We start from the raw sequence: 20683 nt of genomic DNA, 5'->3' as shown, positions 1-20683 counted from the left end.
CTCTAGACAAGGCACAAACATTCATTGAAAACCATTCCAGGTGGAAACCTAATAAAGCTGGTTGAGAAAATTTCAAAGAGTGTGCAAATCTGTCATTAAAGCAAAAGATGGCTACTTTGAAGAATCTAAAATATAAAACATATTCTGGTTTGTTTAACACTTTTTTGTTTACTACATAATTCCATATGTGTTCCTTCATAGTTTGGATGTCTTTAGTATTAATCTACAATGTAGAAAATTTAAAAAAAATTAAGAAAAACCACAGGAATGAGAAGGTGTGTCCAAACTTTTGGCCTGTACTGTATATATATATATATATATATATATATATATATATATATATATATATAAATAAAGCATGTTTTATATGCCACAAAGTTGAATCAGTTCATCTGGACACAAGTTTGTAGTAGAGATACGTTTCTTCACTCAATCCGAATGACTTCTTCAGTCAGGAAGAGACGAAACGTATCTCTACTTGTGTCCAGATGAACTGATTCAACTTTGTAGAATTGTGTACCTGGATTATTGACCATGCATCAACAGACATGTTTTATATGTTTATATGTTGGTGCGGATTATTTGAGAACAATTTCTTTTGAAGCTTGGCTTAAATGCACACTCCTTCGATTCAGTTGAATGATTTTATTTTTTTATATGTGGGCCACTTATGGCACACATGTAGGTAACACTGCCACATCTCTACCAGAAGTGGACCACATCTGTTTTGGAAATTGTGGGCCATATGAGTTTTTTTATATGTGGGCCACTTATGGCACACATGTGGGTAACACTGCCACATCTTTACCAGAAGTGGACCACATCTGTTTTGGAACTTGTGGGCCATATGACTTTTTTTATATGTGGGCCACTTATGGCACACATGTGGGTAACACTGCCACATCTCTACCAGAAGTGGACCACATCTGTTTTGGAACTTGTGGACCATATGAGTTTTTTTTATATGTGGGCCACTTATGGCACACATGTGGGTAACACTGCCACATCTCTACCAGAAGTGGACCACATCTGTTTTGGAACTTGTGGGCCATATGAGTTTTTTTATATGTGGGCCACTTATGGCACACGTGTAGGTAACATTGCCATATCTTTGCCAGAAGTGGACCAGATGTGTTTTGGGGCATGTGGGCCAAATGTGTGTTTTCAATATGAGGGCCACCTTTGGCTCACATGCAGTTTGCCAGTCCCGACAGTGGGCCAGCAATGCCATATCTCAGCCAGGAGTGGCCCACATCCGTGCTATCTGGGGTGGGTCCTTCTTTACTTGTCAGTGTGGTACGTTAATTACATTTACATTTTCAGCATTTAGCAGACGCTTTTATCCAAAGCGACTTACACATTGAGCAATTGAGGGTTAAGGGCCTTGCTCAGGGACCCAACAGTGGCAACTTGGTGGTAGCGGGGCTTGAACCGGGAACCTTCTGTTTACTAGTCCAGTACCTTAACCACTGAGCTATCACTGGCCCATTTATCTTATCTCATTATTAATTATCTCACAAATCACTTCTCAGTTTTAAAGTTCAAAGGCAGCAGCATCTTTTAGATCAGAACAGCTATTAACACAAAATATCACTAAAGAGGAAATCCTGAAGACAGCAATGTAAATATTTTATTTAAATACAAGCTTTAGTAAAGTTACATAGTTGACCCATGGTAAAAAAGAACCTCACAGCTCAGCACAATGGTTAAACTGCACAACCCAACAAGTTAAAATAACCCATCATGTGTTCTGTCCAATATTTACACAGTGCTGGTTTGCCAAATAACATTTCCACCTGCATTCAGCCTTTTCTTTCCTGTATACCAAAAACAGTCGCCAGTGCAGGTCTACAACACGTTACAAAAACATTTGGGACACTTTATTTTTGCTTTCTTTATCTTGCTGGTCACGTTGTATTGAAACTAAAATAAATAAATAAAAACTTAAAATTGAAAAGCAAGTGTTTAGGTTCATTCATCATCTTAACACATATTACAAACTAATCAAGCTCGTCAAATTTCAGACATTGTTCACGTAAACAAAAATCTCAAGTGGAAGCACAAGGTGATTCATTTATTTAAAGACGGTGCTGTTTATGGTTTTACACTTAAAAAATGAACAGTTAAAAATAACAACAAACACGACAACAACAATTTAATAATAATGTCACAAATCTGTACCCAAGCAACAAGCTGTAATTTATCTAGCACCACTAGATGGGAACGATCTCTGTACAACAGTTTAAACTTCACTTTAAAAGTCAGTTCAGTGTGTTTTACTGTAGTAAGAATAGCTCCACATGTTTTGTACGTAGTGTTTATGGTATTTAAGCTGGATGGATAGATGGAAGTTAACATGTAATCTAAGGTGACTCTTAAGTTTATTCGCTGCTGTTGGCTTATAAAGTTTTACTGAACAAACTGGCTCGTATTTTGGCACTGATATACCTTCCTGAATGGTGATCTGCTTGGTTGACACAGCTAGCACAAGTAATCGTGGTCTACACCCCACAAGCGCTCTGTTGTACTTGCACATGCGCTGAACGCTACCATCCTGATACTGCTAATGTTTCTGAACTTGAAACTTACGCCAGCTCCCAAATGAAACTTACCATTTGCTGAGTAAATGAAGTCAAAAAGAAAAATACACAGACAACTTCAGACTTTTACATCTCAGAGTTTTTAAACTTATGTGATTGTAATTCTGAGGTAATTTAGAAGTTTTAGGCAGTAAATAAAAGTAATTTTAGTTAAACATTGCCACCCAAGTATCAAAATAACAAACTATTCCACTGTTGGAAAACTGCACTGAGTTAAGTTTAGGACCCAGTTGGTCGGTAGATGGCGCTGTAAGCAATGATTTGCCTTTTGGTGTTACAATTCGGCATAGAGCAGTCACATGTGGAACACTATTGTCTACTCGGCACTGATAACAGTGTTATTACTTAAATAAAACCAGGTTCCACCGAGATGTGAACTCAGTTCACTGGATTCAAAGTCCAGAGTGCTAACCATTACACCATGGAACCACACAGTGAGGTCTTATTTAAGCCCAAAAGTTAATAATTACCCAGCTCGCACGATAGATCTGGGCCGATTCCGGCTCCGGTTCGGCAGTGTCGGCTGTCTGTTGGCTCGGCACCCCACATCTGGCCCGAATATGGCTGCATGTCGGCACTGTCGGCTGACTGAGACTCGGCTACATTGCGGCACCCCACATCTGGCCCGATTATGGCTGCATGACGGCTGACTGAGACTCAAAGCAACTTTTTTTTATCCAATTTAATAGTTGTATATGTATGTGTAAAATTATTTTACAGTCGCTTGATAAGCTTGTTTGACTTGAATCCGATGTATGTACTATAAACCATGATAACTGCTTATAACAATGATAACTGAAAAGTGATTTTTAACTATTACCTTAACGTTAATACATGGGGGTGTCAGATAGAATCAGTTCACTACTTCAATACGAAAGCTACCCTAAACGCATGCGCGAGGAGCCTCGCTCACATAGTTCAGTTTAAATAGGAAAACCGTTATCTTTAACACTTACTCACTGAGGATTTCAAGGTAACGTTAACAGCTGCTCTTTATGACTAAAAACTTACTAAAACATTATATTGAAAATACCGATATATTGTAGTAACAGAACAATATATATAATCAAATAATTTCATATTTTTGATAATTAATAAATTTATTATAGCTATGTTTTAACGTTAGCCAAAAAATGCTAGCTTGGCAGGTACGATAAACTAACTATCTAGCCAGCTATACATAAATATGGCAGCAAAAGGCTATCAAAATTAATTTAAAACATACATCTAAAGGAAACTTACACTGATATTATAAATACGATATAAACCATCTAACAATATAGCCAAGTTATATTACAAACATAATATTATAAAACGATTACATTAGTTACCTATACCTACAGTTGAATGGAGCTGGTGGTCCATCTTTTTTAAGTAAGGGTCATGATGTATATAAAAGGTTACATTAGTTCCCTCTTCCTGGCAGTTGACAATATTATAAAAACTTTTAGTCATTGGCTGGCATAAATAACCCAGGAAACATGTTTACAAAGACAAAGCACATTATCATGCCTAAAGCACTTATTTACAAGTCTTTATGAAGTTCCTTGATTGAATTATTTAACTAATTAAGTGTTTATATTTCTGCAGTGACTTTTTGTGCACCCAGCTCACTCAGCCATCTTCTGTTATTTGTCCTACACTGATCTTGGTAAGATGTTTACAAAAGCTGCTTTTATCAACATACAGTTTGAAAGACATTTTCAGGATTGATTAGGGATAATGTATGCAAGTACTGTACATAACACTGTAAAATATTATAATCAAAAAGCACATTATCATGTCTAAAGCACATATTTCCAAGTTTGCGCTTATGTTCTTCAGCCTACTAAAGTGTACGTTTTGTTTTTTTTCTGTTACTGTTTTAATTGTACTCTATTATTATTACTTATAATTATAATAAAGTATATATATTTTACAGAGTATTTTCATAGCAATAAGAAGCAAGAACAGTTGTAGTAGTTCCAGTGACCATTAAAGGTTAAATATGGCAGGGAAAAGCCTTTTAAAAATCTACTGCAGGCCAGAACTGGGCCATTATTGGCCCGATAATGGCTATTCTGGCTAGCAGGTGGTTAAGTGCTGGTATATTGCTGGCAGTCATGGCTGGGATCTGGGCAGCTGTATACGGGCCACAATCTAACCGTCATTCTTTTTGACACCAGGCCAGATCCGGCTGCCGGATGTGGGCCGACACAAAAAGTTCCGGCATGCCAGATTTGGCCCAGAACTGGGCCATACATTTTTTGCTAGCTGGGAAGTAATCTTTTAAGCATTTCTCCGCTTCTGCTTCAGTTGGCGCTGGCAGTACTGGATTTTTCATCGCGGCAGCTGTGTGTGAGAAACAAACAGTATTAAAAGAGTCACAAAATAAGTGCTACACTTATGTTATAATAAAATAGATAAATGGTGCTGTATGTAAGCAAAACGTAGCCTAATCTGACAAAAGGACATGGTTTTAAACATGTTGCTTCTTTATTTGTATTTGAGCTTTTATTGAGTTTTTATAAGATTAAATGGGACATTAAAGGTTAAATTTGCTGAGAGCTTTACCCCATTTGAAGTAAAGTCGATTTTTTTGTACAAATTACACAAATTGTATCCTATGTGCTTTGACAACACGTGAAAACCACCTGACCAAATAGCCGGCAGTAAAACGCTGTGACTGACCTGTAGCGAAAAGACTCCTGAGGAGGAGGAGGACACGTGGCGGAGATCAGCTTTCTAAACGGTAGGTTTCAGTTTGTAAACTAAATGAATAAATAAATAAATGTGTTTATCATTACAGTTTAGGTATATGAATACGTGAGTGCAGTTTGGACATGTTTGTAGAATTATCAGTGTGAGTTACCAGGTGCATTGTGGCAAAAGTTTGTGGTGTACCGAATAAGATAAGCTAGCTAGTCAGGTGGCTGCATGATTGGTATAAGGTTAAAGTCCCTACAAAATGAACTCCAGCAGGCCACTGGTGTGAATGTGTCTGACCAAACAATCAAAACAGGCTTCATGAGGGTGGCCTGAAGGCCCCACGTCCTGTAGTGGGTCCTGTGCTCACAGCCCAGCACCTTAGAGCTTGATTGGCATTTGCCATAGAACACCGGAATTGGCAGATCCGCCACTGGCGCCCAGTGGGTCCTGGATTCCTCCTGGTGCACGCCCGACCTGAATCCAGTAGAACACCTCTGGGACATTATGTTTTGGTCCATCCGACGCCGCCAGGTTGTGCTTCAGACTGTCCAGGAGCTCAGTGATGCCCTGGTCCAGATCTGGGAGGAGATCCCCAGGACACCATCCGTCGTCTCATTAGGAGCATGCCCCGATGTTGTCAGGCATGCATACAGGCAGGTAGAGGCCATACAAACTACTGAGTACCATTTTGAGTTGCTGCAATGAAATTTGGGCTAAATGGACTAGCCTGCTGCATAACTTTTTCGCTTTGATGTTTGGAGTGTCTTTGAATTCAACCCTCTCTAGGATGATAATTATCATTTCCATTAAACTATGTGGCATTCTTTAGTTCCTAACACATTACCCAGTTCATATCAGGAAAGATAATCTGCATGATTTTTTCTAAGTGTTCCTTTAATTTTTTTTAACAGTGTATTATATAAACATTTTGATTGTTTCTTTAGGTGTAAATTGTTTATCTTGACTTACCAATAATAACTTGTCCACATGCGGTTTGTTTTAGACCTCGCTTGTCTCCCCTGCCACACCAGTTAAGGCTTTTCGCAAGGTTGGAGGTGAACACCTTGCTGGCAATTCTCCAGATTGTCTTTTTCATGGTATGTCCACCACTTAGTGACAGCATGTTAATCTGAAATAATGCACAGTAATAGAAATGTATAAACTTCATACATTTTGTTGTTACTATTAAATGTCTTATTTGCATTTTATTTAAAGGTTTTTTTTAATTAAGTATGAATCCGTATATATAAAGTTACATTCTCCCATTGTCACTCACCCAAGTGTTATTTGTATTTTTTTTTCTTGCATTTGTAGTACATTTTTAAAGTTAAAGCTATCATACACTTAAAAATATAAAACAACAGGAAATATTTGTGAATACTTTGTGAATCATGTCATGGTCTTATTTGATGGAAAATAATTATCATTTTACAAGATCTAGTCCATTTTCTATTAATGAATAATGTGTTGTAGGGCTGTTCATTCTAACTGATCAAACTTACGTGCACACTGATTGGGTATGAACCGCCTTGACAGTCCCTGCTGTATGGTGGGTGCTGTTAAAGCAGAAATTAAAATGAAAAAGTTCACTCTACAGAAGATGCATTTTGCAACCTAAGACGTTGTTCTTACCTATAATATTTATGTATTAATAAACTGATAAATTGCTTTTCTCCTTTTTCATTAAACTCACCGTTGACATGAGGTAGAACACCCTGGTCTTGTCCTGTCCCCTGAGAAGCATCTGCCCATGTACACTGGTTGGACATGGGCCACCTTGATGGATCTTGTTGTACAGTAGGTGCTGTTTACAAAGAATAAAAAAAAAAAAAAAAATACATGACTTTTTTTTTTTTTTTTTTTTTTTTTTTTTTTTTTGAAAGTTGCTTTTCACACAAGTTTTCATAGTAGATAGGGAGATTCAAATCAAACAAATAAGACACAAATATTAGACTTGGTCATTTATTTATTAAGGAAAATGATCCAATATATCAAATCTGTGAGTGAATCTTCAGGATTCACAGTTAATTTGAAGGTGAAATTAGAGTCAGGTGTTTTCAATCAATGGGATGACAATCAGGTATGAGTGGCACCCTGTTTTATTTAAAGAACAGGGATCTATCAACGTCTGCTTCTCACAGCACACATTTGTGGAAGTGTATCATGGCATGAACAAAGGAGATTTCTGAGAGAAGTCATTGATTCTCATCAGACTGGAAAGGGTTACAAAACCATCTCTAAAGAGTTTGGACTCCACCAATACACAGTCAGACAGATTGTGTACAAATGTTGGAAATTCAAGACCATTATTACCTTCCCCAGGAGTGGTCGACCAACAGTGATCACGACAAGAGCAAGGCGTGTAATAGTCTGCGAGGTCACGAAGGAACCCAAGGTAACATATAAGCAACTAAAGGCCTCTCTCACATTGGCTAATGTTGATGTTAATGAGTCCACCATCAGGAGAACACTGAACAACAATGGTGTGCATGGCAGGGTTGCAAGGAGAAAGCCACTGCTCTCCAAAAAGAACATTGCCGCCCGTCTGCAGTTTGCTAAAGATCACATGAACAAGCCAGAAGACTATTGGAACAATGGAACAGATCTTTTTGGTTTAAAAGAGAAGCGTTATGTTTGGAGAAGGGAAAACACTGCATTCCAGCATAAGAACCTTATCCCATCTGTGAAACACGGTGGTGGTAGTATCATGGTTTAGGCCTGTTTTGCTGCATCCGCAAGAAAATGTGGGTCACGCAGCAAGACAACAACCAGAAGCACACAAGTCATTTTACCAAAGAATAGTTAAAGAAGAATAAAGTTAATGTTTTGGAATGGCCAGGTCAAAGTCCCGATATTAATGAAACAATGTTGTGGATGGACCTGAAGCAAGCGGTTCATGGGAGGAAACCCACCAACATAACAGAGTTGAAGCTGTGAAGTTGTACGGAGGAATGGGCTAAAACTCCTCCAAGCCGATGTGCAGGACTAATCAGGAGTTTTCGGAAACGTTTAGTTGTAGTTATTGCTGCACAAAGGGGTCACACCAGATACTGAAAGCAAAGGTTCACATACTTTTACCACTCACAGATCTGTAACATTGTCATTTTTTTATTGAAGAAAATGGTCCAAAGTCTAATATTTGTGTCTCATTTGTTTGATATGGTTCTCCTTATCTACTTGTAGGACTTGTGTGAAAATCTGATGATGTTTTAGGTCAAATGTATGCAGAAATATAGAATTCTAAAGGGTTCACAAACTTTCAAGCACCACTGTAGTTTTGGTTTTGACAAGGCATGATGAGAAAATTAGCTTGGTTATGGCAATTATGGCACATCCTGTGCTTTTGAGAATGCCTGATTTTTATTATTTGAGGTAGAACACCCTGGCCTTGTCCTGTACACTGGTCAGACATGGGCCACCTTGATGGTTCTTGTTGCATGGTATATGCTGTTTACAGGGAATAAAAAAAAAAGATACTCAGAAAATGTGTGACTCTAGTTTTGTTTTGACTGGGCATGATGAGAAAATTAGCTTGGTTATGGTGATTATGGCTCATCCTGTGTGTCACAAGAAGACTAACTAACCTGGGCCCAGATTCTTAAAAGAATCTTGGTGTAAAGATAAACTTAACTGGTAGAGCAAGCATCACACTAAACACACACTCTGACAGTTAAGATTATCTTAACACTATTTTAAGCATCATATTCGTGCTCAGATGCTTTTGAGATTAAAAGTGTACTTAACTGTCATAGCTGTATGGTGGGTGCTGTTAATGGGGAAATTAAAATAAAAATGGTTACTCTACAGAAAATGCCTGACTTTTATTCTTTTATTTTAGCGACCTAAAGTGTCATTGTTAACTATATTATTCATGTATTAATGCCCAACTGGAAAAAAAATATTTTTCTGCTTCTTCAGTAAACTCACCACTGACATGAGGTAGAACACCCTGGCCTTGTGCTGTCCCATGAGAAGCATCTGCCCATGTACACTGGTTGGACATGGGCCACCTTGATGCATCTTGTTGCATGGTAGGTGCTGTTTACAGAAAAAAAAAAAGACTGTGATATTATATTTTTTCCATATCACCCACCTCTAACTCTGAGATTATTTATTTATAGTTTTGGTATTGACAGGGCATGACTAGATTAGTTTGGTTATGACAATTATGGCTCAATTATGGAATGTCACAAGAAGACTAACTAACCTGGGCCAAGATTCCCAAAAGGATCTTAGTGTTAAGATTATCTTAACTTGTAGAGCGAGCATTACACTTAAGACTTACGCTCTACTAGTTAAGATTCTTAAACACTAATTTAAGAATCATATTCATGCTAAGATGCTTTTAAAAACCCCATGCCTGATTTATAACTAACTCACATGGCTGTTAAGTCCTGTGTTTAGTTAATAATTGCTCGTTAGAAATTGTTTCACCATGTGTATTGTCAACATAGAAACAATTTGCAGTGCTATGTCCAGCTTTATTAGCTGATACAGCCCCATCTATTTAAAGCCAGGAGTGATGATTTTGTACACTAGCATTTTATTTTTAAACAGGCCACTAAGGTGGATACTAAACAAAGCAACCAGCAGCTAAGCAGCCCCCTTAAAACACTTACTGTACTGAATTACTAAAAATGAAAGTTCCAAATCTTTAAGGGCCTAGATAGTATACAAAATTTATAGAATTTAGAGAATTAAACATTTTCTCTGACTGCGGAACAAATGGGGTAATCTTAAAAAATAAATCACAAGTTTGTTGTGTGCTCATGTTGGCTTCAAATCAGAAGTGTTTAATGTTGATGCCTTGAAGTCTCAGTTGTAATTTGACGTATGTAACTATGATCCCAATTTATCCTTGGCGTAAAAGTAATCTATTGTTCCAAATGCACAAACACTTTCAAATTGCAAACTAGCATTGACATTATGATAACATCAACTTTTTTCTTAAATGTAATTAAAAATTCCTTGAATGTTGTCTTTGTTGTGTTTAACATTTGTGAGCCCTTGGTAAGTGAAAATAAGTACAGATACTCTACAGAGAACACGATTACTATTTTGGCTGAATTTAACATGTTGGAAAAAAGTTAACATAAAATGTGGCCTGACATACAATTGTCCCCTGCTTCTGATTTGTCATCATTTAGGACAGTGTTGCTGTGGTGATCCATGTGTTGAATAAAGCAGAAAAGACCGGGTAAGTATTATGTCTTTTTTCAGAAGTGCCAATATCTATAGTGGACAACAGTCATTTCCTTTATGTGGGGAAACAAAAATGGCTTTCTGATCATTAACGAAACATGATATTAACAAGTTGGATTGATGACGTCTGGATGTTCTATTTGCATAATGAGATTGATACTACTATTTTATTAAAACAGAGGTTTTTACTTGAGTCATAAGACTTGGACTCAACTCATGAATAGATGGTTTCATGAGCAACGTTACTAAAAAGATGTGCGCTCATTTTGGCAACAGAAGTTGAGATTTATTCCATTGATCCACTGTGTTGATCAGTGGAATAAATCAATAATACAGGACAACATATCTTAATGTATATTAGCTTCTTAAAGTTTGTACTGAGTGATGATACAGATGCACAGATTTATGGGTTTAAATAAATCTCAAAATAGAAATGTAGTTAGCCTTGTTTAGTTTAGCCTAAAACAGTCAGGTTTTTATTGAGAATAACACAAAATGGATTTGTTCCCTCGGCTAGCATGGGTCAGTGAGTGAATGCTTCACTTCTGTTGCCAGAATGCGCACTCATCTTCGCGACAACTTTGAAAGGGTCTATTTGATGACAAGTCAATTGAGACTCGACTTGACAAAATAAAAAAAGACCCTCAACTGGACTCATAACAGGAGTTGATATCCAAGTTCAAGACCCAAAATGGAAGAACCATGAGAGGCATTTGACTGCAAACAGGACTTTACACAATCTATGGAAGCATATCAGTATTATGTTTTCTGGAATGTGTGGCAGATATTTCTGATTTAATAGTCCGTGTTAGCTGACCATAGGCTGTCTTCCTTATTCCGCCACGCCCACGCCACAAAGAGTTTGTTTCTTCCGCCTTTGCGTTAGAATTTCCGGTCATTTCATATCAGATGGTTTACGGTCGTATCGTATTCAAAGTGAATGCAGTCTGAAGTAGGCTTCTGCTGTGGACACTGATCATAAAGTAGCTAGCTATGCTAACCCAACATTCCAACAGATTTCCAACACAACACACAAATAATAAAGTGTTGTAGGGCACCATATCTAAAGAAGAAGAGGACCTGCATCTATGGGTTAAGGAGCAAAATTTACATTTAAATTTAACATCCACCCAAACGTCCACACGTCTGTTGTTATTATTTTGTGGATGGGGAAACTTGGTTATGAAGCTCCAGTGAAAAGGACACGTCAGGTGTTTGTGAAGCTATCTGGTAAGATGTTAGCCTAAGAGAGATCCTTGCCAAGAGCCTCGCAAGCATAATAACATAATTACTCTGGGTAAGGACGTGGTCTTGGTTTCCCCACCACAAAATGGTAAGAGCAGACGTGTGGATGTTTGGGTGGATGTTTTAAATTTAGCAACTTCAACCACAGACGCAGCTCCTCCTCTTTGGAAGACTGTGGATGTGGCTTCTTTGGATGGTTATATGGTGCTCCACAACACTTCAATCTTTTTGTGTTGTGTTCATAACACTATTGTTCAAGTGGAATTCTCCTCCTCTTCCAATTATTCAACTAGAATCTGTGCGACGAAACCGAGCTGAAATTAGTTTCTTATTCTTATTTTTTATTCTTACCTTTCATTTAGGCACCAGAACGTAACTGCTGTATCGTTTAAAGAGGAACGGAAAATTAGAAAAATAAGCTGGTGAATTGGACGTGAATTTTCATAATTGCTCGTAGCTCAGCCTTGTTTTGTCAACCAGACTGATAAACCAAATAACTTGGCAACACGTTTTCAAAGACATTTTGTCACAGAATGAGTGTAGTAGGCTAAAATATGTAATTGCAAAAAGGAGAGGTGCTATTTCCTTTTAATATTTCAATTTTGTCATCTTTCTAGCTTGGTGTTGTCTATGATAATAGAAACGTATAAAAACATTATTAGAGAGTGCAAATGCATATAAGGTGAATTATCATTTTGACGTCATTATTGTGTAATCTTAAGGCATGAATATGCAGTTCTGGAAATGCGTTGTAATTAAAATGCATTTATAATTAAATTGTTAATTTAATTATCAATTGAATTTAATTAATCATTTGTGTAAATGAAATGTCAATAGTGCATCAAATGGCAAATTTAAATGTTAAAACTGAATTTGAATTATCATTTGGAGACCAACATTGAGTGGGAAATTTAAATTCAAACATACACTATATTGCCAAAAGTATTCACTCACCCACGCAAATCATTGAATTCAGGTGTTCCAATCCCTTTCATGGCCACAGGTGTATAAAACCAAGCACCTAGGCATGCAGACTGCTTCTACAAACATTAGTGAAAGAATGGATCGCTCTCAGGAGCTCAGTGAACTCCAGCATGGTACCGTTATAGGATGCCACCTGTGCAACAAGTCCTGTCGTGAAATTTCCTCGCTGCTAAATATTCCACAGTCAACTGTCAGTGGTATTATAACAAAGTGGAAGCGATTGGGAACGACAGCAACTCAGCCACGAAGTGGTAGGCCTTGTAAAATGACGGGGTCAGCAGATGCTGGGGCGCATAGTGCGCAGAGGTCACCAACTTTCTGCAGAGTCAAGCGCTATAGACCTCCAAACTTCATGTGGCCTTCAGATTAGCTCAAGAACAGTGTGTAGAGCTTCATGGAATGGGTTTCCATGGCCGAGCAGATGCATCCAAACCTTACATCACCAAGCGCAATGCAAAGCGTCGGATGCAGTGGTGTAAAGCACACCTCCACTGGACTCTAGAGCAGTGGAGACGTGTTCTCTGGAGTGACGAATCACGCTTCTCCATCTGGCAATACGATGGATGAGTTTGGGTTTGGCGGTTGCCAGGAGAACGGTACTCGTCTGTCTGCATTGTGCCGAGTGTAAGGTTTGGTGGAGGGGGGATTATGGTGTGGGGTTGTTTTTCAGGAGTTGGGCTCGGCTCCTTGGTTCCAGTAAAAGGAACTCTTAATGCTTCAGCAAACCAAGAGATTTTGGCCAATTTCATGCTCCCAACTTTGCAGGAACAGTTTGGGGATGGCCTCTTCCTGTTCCAACATGACTACGCACCAGTGCACAAAGCAAGGTCCATAAAGACATAGATGAGTGAGTTTGGTGTGGAAGAACTTGACTGGCCTGCACAGAGTCCCTGACCTCAACCCGACAGAACACCTTTGGGATGAATTAGAGCGGAGACTGTGAGCCAGGCCTTCTCGTCCAACATCAGTGTCTGGCCTCACAAATGCGCTTCTGGAAGAATGGTCAAAAATTCCCATAAACACACTCCTAAACCTTGTGGAAAGCTTTCCCAGAAGAGTTGAAGCTGTTATAGCTGCAAAGGGTGGGCCGACATCATATTAAACCCTATGGATTAAGAATAGGACGTCACTCAAGTTCATATGCGTGCGAAAGGGAGATGAGCGAATACTTTTGGCAGTATAGTGTAAGACTACATTTTACATATCATATTTTCATTAGATTTTCGCTACTGATCTGCTTCCATTAACATAAACATTCTGAACTGGTCCTGATGATGAGGGAGATTTCTACTGCCATCATCACATTGCTTTTCAGCTGATTGTAGAATAAACAGTTCTGGCTGAAGGGTTGAGTTGCAGTTGTGAAAGTGTTGGTCTAAACTACTCGACTAAACTACACACTAATAAATAAAGTAATTGTACTTTACTATACTTGGGTATTGTTTTTGGAAGACTTTTACTTTAGTACAAGAATGTTAGTACAGTATTTGTAATATTTGTACTTTGTCAAGAGCTTACATTTGCTTACATTTTTAATTAGACATTCAAACTACTCTTCCCAAAGGGTGAAGTCCAGGGGAGTTTTACATGACTTTTCCCTTGCCTGGTGAGTCTTTTTTTTTCTTTCTTTTCTTTTTTTCTTCTTTTTTTTTTATTTTTTAACTTTCCTGTCTCTGTAAAATTGAACCCTCTGTAACTCATCTTTGTTCAAAGCCCAATGTTGTGTGCAGTGCAGAGGTACTCTAGGACCAGGATTCCGAAAACTGCTCAAAGGTAACAGGGGAAAATGCATGCTGTTGATTACTTCAGTCATTAGGTTAAAAATACTGAAGTGTTCCTTTTAAATCCACCATTCTAAATGTTTCAGACATTATATACAGTGTATCACAAAAGTGAGTACACCCCTCACATTTCTGCAGATATTTAAGTATATCTTTTCATGGGACAACACTGACAAAATGACACTTTGACACAATGAAAAGTAGTCTGTGTGCAGCTTATATAACAGTGTAAATTTATTCTTCTCTCAAAATAACTCAATATACAGCCATTAATGTCTAAACCACCGGCAACAAAAGTGAGTACACCCCTAAGAGACTACACCCCTAAATGTCCAAATTGAGCACTGCTTGTCATTTTCCCTCCAAAATGTCATGTGACTCGTTAGTGTTACTAGGTCTCAGGTGTGCATAGGGAGCGGGTGTGTTCAATTTAGTAGTACAGCTCTCACACTCTCTCATACTGGTCACTGAAAGTTCCAACATGGCACCTCATGGCAAAGAACTCTCTGAGGATCTTAAAAGACGAATTGTTGCGCTACATGAAGATGGCCAAGGCTACAAGAAGATTGCCAACACCCTGAAACTGAGCTGCAGCACAGTGGCCAAGATCATCCAGCATTTTAAAAGAGCAGGGTCCACTCAGAACAGACCTCGCGTTGGTCGTCCAAAGAAGCTGAGTGCACGTGCTCAGCGTCACATTCAACTGCTGTCTTTGAAAGATAGGCGCAAGAGTGCTGTCAGCATTGCTGCAGAGATTAAAAAGGTGGGGGGTCAGCCTGTCAGTGCTCGGACCATACGCCGCACACTACATCAAATTGGTCTGCATGGCTGTCACCCCAGAAGGAAGCCTCTTCTGAAGTCTCTACACAAGAAAGCCCGCAAACAGTTTGCTGAAGACATGTCAACAAAGGACATGGATTACTGGAACCATGTCCTATGGTCTGATGAGACCAAGATTAATTTGTTTGGTTCAGATGGTCTCAAGCATGTGTGGCGGCAATCAGGTGAGGAGTACAAAGATAAGTGTGTCATGCCTACAGTCAAGCATGGTGGTGGGAATGCCATGGTCTGGGGCTGCATGAGTGCAGCAGGTGTTGGGGAGTTACATTTCATTGAGGGACACATGAACTCCTATATGTACTGTGAAATACTGAAGCAGAGCATGATCCCCTCCCTCCGGAAACTGGGTCGCAGGGCAGTGTTCCAGCATGATAATGACCCCAAACACACCTCTAAGACGACCACTGCTTTATGGAAGAGGCTGAGGGTAAAGATGATGGACTGGCCAAGCATGTCTCCAGACCTAAACCCAATAGAACATCTTTGGGGCATCCTCAAGCGGAAGGTGGAGGAGCACAAAGTCTCGAATATCCGCCAGCTCCGTGATGTCGTCATGGAGGAGTGGAAAAGCATTCCAGTGGCAACCTGTGAAGCTCTGGTAAACTCCATGCCCAGGAGAGTTAAGGCAGTTCTGGGAAATAATGGTGGCCACACAAAATATTGACACTTCAGGAACTTTCACTAAGGGGTGTACTCACTTTTGTTGCCGGTGGTTTAGCCATTAATGGCTGTATATTGAGTTATTTTGAGGGAAGAATAAATTTACACTGTTATATAAGCTGCACACAGACTACTTTTCATTGTGTCAAAGTGTCATTTTGTCAGTGTTGTCTGCAGAAATGTGAGGGGTGTACTCACTTTTGTGATACACTGTACCTTGACTATCTGACAGATTGTTACACCACTCCTGCTCTGCTCTTCCAGGCTGAAAGGTGCTGGTTAGTGCTAAGAATGCAAAAAAAAAAAAAAAAAAGTCAGGTTTAGAGCGTTGACATTTTTGCTACTCTTTTGTGATTAAAGGTGTAGCTATGGTATGAGATTGTTAGTAGATGACATGCACTGTGGTTGCTTCAACAACAAAAATGTGTGTAGTCTGTGTGGTTGGATCCACACAATTGTAAAATTAAATGCACTAACTGTTATTTTTTGAACCATGTTTCTGTCTTTGTAGTGGGGCTGGGGGCCTTGGTGCATTTGCAAGTTTTTTTACTTTGGCAGGTTGTGGTTCTTCTTCTTCTTGTTCAGATGAAGAGTATATTTTCTTTCTACGAGAGTACAGTAATAAATTAGCAATAGGTCGTACACACTGCAGAATTGTTTTACAATATTTATAGCACAGTATGCACAGCTCACTTCCTGACTCTCTTTCCCAGAGTTTCTGTGCTGGAGTTTCTGAGTTAAGATCTGATGTGTAGCATGACTTTTTCCAGTTGGCAACAATGTTGTCAAACGACTCTGTGAGGAGGGCAAAAAAAGAAAAGAGCAGCTTAGATCCATACAGTGTGTGGTCACCAAACTTTTATTATCACCTGATTCATAAAGTATTCGCACGCTGTGCTGGCTCCACCCTTTATCAGGCTGTGGGACCTCTGATTTCCTGACACTTTTCAAGAGTCGGTTTTCATCTTTGTAGGGAGGCCACCAGGAGAAGCCATCCTTATACCAAGATTTTGCCACTGGTCCGGTCTGCTCCTCCCCAACAAACTCTACTATGAGGTACATTGCAGGAGCTGCACCATGCCCAACCCCCCCCCCCCCCCCCCCCCCAAATGACAAGTTTTTTCTGACAGAAAGGTACTAATACTTTTGTTATTTTTAAAAGTGAGCTTTAGATAGATGCATTAATAAATTAACATTTTTCACACATACTACCATTCACCGTTTGGGATCACAGTTATAAATATATCATTGCAATATTATGTAATGCAAAACTAGAAGTTTCAGATAATTAGGAAGCTACAAATGTAGCACAATATCCAAAATGTAGATGTATCCAGAGTAGTGTGTGTGTGTGTGTGTGTGTGTGTGTGTGTGTGTGTGTGTGTGTGTTTTTATACACACGGTCATTACTCTGGATACATCTACATTTTGGATATTGTGCTACATTTGTAGCTTCCTAATTATCTGAAACTTCTAGTTTTACATTACACACACAATTCTCCACTTATCAAATGTGATGCTTACATTTCAGGGTAAACAAAAATGGTAAACGGAATTGCAGTATTTGATTTATCACTTTTAAAAAATAAAATAAAAAATATTGAATTAATTGAATAGACAGTTTGATATGTAGTTTGCTATATTTAAATCCACATTGTATGAGTTAGTTTTGGATATAAAAAAAAATCTTGCTAGTGATTCCAAACATTATGAAAGGTAGTACACATTTACTGAGTTTTTGCATGCAAGAGTGGAATTGACACAAATTTGTGTTTATATGGAATTAGGAAGGCCTTCCCCTCTATTTGATCAGCTTTGCAGAAATGTATCGTTCTTGTGAGCCCATGAACCAAATATATGCCAAAGGTAGATGATGACAGTGGATAATCAAAGAATGATTCATGCTGCTCAAATCTGCTGTATGCCACAAATACCTCATTCCTGCAAGAGATGATATTTTTAACCTTTGCAACTTTTCCCTCAAGGTAAATATAACTGTTGGCCTGGTCAAGCTTGACAGTGAACAGTGGTGTTACCAGCTTTTTGTATTGGGTTGCACCATAAAAAGGTGGAGGAAGAGGACCAGAGATGCTTTGTCTTAATAAACATATCTTTTTCTCTGGGCTATCTCTTCATGGCACCTCTGACAGTCTTTTTACAATTTGACTGAGTGGGCTGCTAGGTTTTCTAATCATTTTTTTCATTTTACTCAGGTGGTTTTCATATTGGAAGGCACTGAAGCTGTCAAGAACACCGTGATTTTTAACGTCTTGCGCAAGATGCGCTAGATTGTGAACATTGTACGACACAAATTTAGGGCCATAGAGCTTTCCAAAATGAGAAACAAAAAGACCTAGGATGTTATTAGCATATTCAAGATAGTCCTCAATCAGAGTGTTGTTGCTAAGGATGAAAATGCCCACAAATAGCAGCAGAAAGTTTTGGTACACTGCGTTGCTCAATGTATCTTTGAGCAGAACAGGGCCAGTGTACAATAAAAATTGTCTAAACTCTGTGGCTTTCCACCTGTCAATTTCTCTGAGAGTCAAACTCAATAGGTACATAGCTTTGGATACCCAGCAGCCTTTCCGTTAATGCATTTTCCTGAAAGTTGGACAGCCTACAAGTGAGAGGACCTAACTTCAGCCACAGGTACAGAAGTCGCCGCATGACACCTAGGCACACAAGGTGCATGTAATCAAGAGGGAACCCAGTCTTTTCTAGAGCTGAAATACCATGGTGGTGATCCAAATCGGTCTTATCCCTGAAACTTTGATCTGTCCGTTGTGGCAGGTCGGGTTCTAGGATACATCATTCTGTTGTCTATGTAAACGCCTTCCTGTGTGCATTTCTCACACCCATGGTACCCTGTGTGACCTTTTATACACTTAATAAAAGCACGGGCTGGGGCATCACAGACCATTGAAGAGAGCTGCAAAGTTAACCTTACTCCCTCAAAGTCAAACCCCTCAGCAAGCTTGACTATCTCTAATGCAAAGTCATCAATAAACTCGTTTGGTGAATTAGGCTTTCTTTCACCACAAAACAGCCCAATTGTCACTGGCTCATGATGTGGCAAGTTAATAACAGTGCCAAGGATGGGCCACAGCTGTGTTGGTGAGCTTTTGAAAAGTGGTAGCCCATCAATATTGACTTGAAGTTTCAGGTGTTTTGTATTGGCCACTAAACCCTTGTTTTTTTGCAGAATGTGTGTAATTGATTGGAGCACACCAAAGTAGTAGTACTGACCACCGGCTTTATCCTGAATTGCAAGATCATTTGGTCTTGCTGTACTCAAGAGTGTCCTGGCATCTTTTGGCAAGATTGAGTGATACTTGCCAAGGACATCTAGCTGCATTTATTGCACTGTGCGTGATGTGGTGTTGAATTGCCCATTTTTCTAGTTCATCACGCAAAGAATCAAACTCCAGTTCTGACTCTGATCCAGAATCAAAGTCCTCACAGTCAAAAAATACATCATTAGTAATGCAACTGAGGTCATTATTACACACAGCAGATTGGCAATCCATGAACTCCAAATCATCATCATCATCGTTTTCGTCTTCAAGTAGAGCATTGTTTTCTGTTTCTGAATCAATGCTCTGCCCCCCCTCCCCCCCTTGTGCCTGAATTGACTAAGTCTCGATCAACCCATGCTTTTGCTTTTCGCCTAAGTGTCCAATATGATGGTTTTCTGCAAGACATTCTGTACAGTTAAACAAAAGATACAAAACAGAATCATTGTCACATTCAATGTATGTTATTAAAGTTATTAAATGATCTATTGCTTGTTCATTACATACCTTTGTCTTTTGCGCACCTGTCTTGCTAGTGAACCTGAGTATAAGAAGACAACTGTGAGTAATTGTATAAAAAAAGGTTAATATGGTAAATAATCCATACTCCTTTGATAAGTGTACACACTTAAAAAAAAAAAATGGTTCTTCAAGGGTTCTTTCGTAAAGTGAATGACCATGAGCATTAAGGACCTATATAGAATGGAGAATTTGTTGTACATGTTTCTATTTAGCACCAAGAGAGTGCTTGTAGTGTTACAATGTCAAGCTTGTAACAATAGAAGAACCCTTTTGGTGCTATATAGAACCATGCACAACACAATCTCCATCAATCTAAAGAACCATTTCACTATGCAAAGAACCTTTTAAGCATGAAATGGTTCCATATAGAAATCATAGTTCTAAGTAGAACTACTTCCTTAACTAAAGAACCCTTGAAAAAATCATTGTTTTGTCAAAGGGTTCTCTGAGTCATGCCACAAAAGAAGTACTTTTGGTTCCATAAAATACTATGTTTGTAGAAGGGATGTGTGAGTGTGAAGAAGTCTTAAAGAATCTTAATTTGGAAAAGGTTGTGTTTTTTTTTTTTTTTTTTAATTTAAAAGTTCTTCACACTCTCATGTCCCGTGTGCAAACTTTGTATTTTATGGTAACAAATGTGGATCTTCTGTGGCATCACTCAGAGAACCCTTTGACAGTTTTCCATAAGGAAAAAAGTCATCCTGGATTGATCTTAATCACTATCTGGGAACACTGACCCTGTGGTGTGTTGAAATGTTTGCAAAGTTCCTGATTTTGTGCACTTTTTCGACTGCTCAAATTTAGTGAAGGTAAATATATTTAAATGTAGGTTTGATCATTTTTACACATGTATTTAATAATAAAT

At 38.7% G+C, this 20683-nt stretch overlaps 1 protein-coding gene and 1 non-coding gene across 4 annotated transcripts; both read right to left on the bottom strand.

Annotated features, from left to right (window-relative positions):
• Nucleotides 1–2957: 2957 nt before the first annotated feature.
• trnaq-uug (transfer RNA glutamine (anticodon UUG)) lies at nucleotides 2958–3029 on the bottom strand. The gene has a single exon. It is a non-coding gene; the product is annotated as a tRNA-Gln (tRNA).
• Nucleotides 3030–4520: 1491 nt separating this feature from the next.
• Nucleotides 4521–19879, bottom strand: LOC134326446 (uncharacterized). 3 transcript variants are annotated; one of them, XM_063008612.1, is made up of 8 exons: nucleotides 19804–19879; nucleotides 16694–16795; nucleotides 16478–16605; nucleotides 9216–9326; nucleotides 6982–7092; nucleotides 6791–6844; nucleotides 6258–6417; nucleotides 4521–4931 (listed from the first exon to the last, which is right to left on the bottom strand). In XM_063008612.1, the coding sequence occupies exons 3-8, from the start codon at nucleotides 16532–16534 to the stop codon at nucleotides 4747–4749; spliced, it is 678 nt and encodes a 225-aa protein (XP_062864682.1). In that variant the 5' UTR covers nucleotides 16535–16605; nucleotides 16694–16795; nucleotides 19804–19879; the 3' UTR covers nucleotides 4521–4746. The 3 variants fall into 3 exon arrangements, with proteins under 3 accessions (XP_062864682.1, XP_062864681.1, XP_062864683.1); XM_063008611.1 differs by lacking the exon at nucleotides 19804–19879 and adding an exon at nucleotides 16870–17035; XM_063008613.1 differs by lacking the exon at nucleotides 19804–19879 and adding an exon at nucleotides 16892–17035.
• Nucleotides 19880–20683: the final 804 nt, after the last annotated feature.

Source organism: Trichomycterus rosablanca, chromosome 14 (genome assembly GCF_030014385.1).
Source record: "Trichomycterus rosablanca isolate fTriRos1 chromosome 14, fTriRos1.hap1, whole genome shotgun sequence".
Classification (NCBI taxonomy): domain Eukaryota; kingdom Metazoa; phylum Chordata; class Actinopteri; order Siluriformes; family Trichomycteridae; genus Trichomycterus; species Trichomycterus rosablanca.
This window is presented reverse-complemented; position numbering and strand designations above follow the sequence as displayed.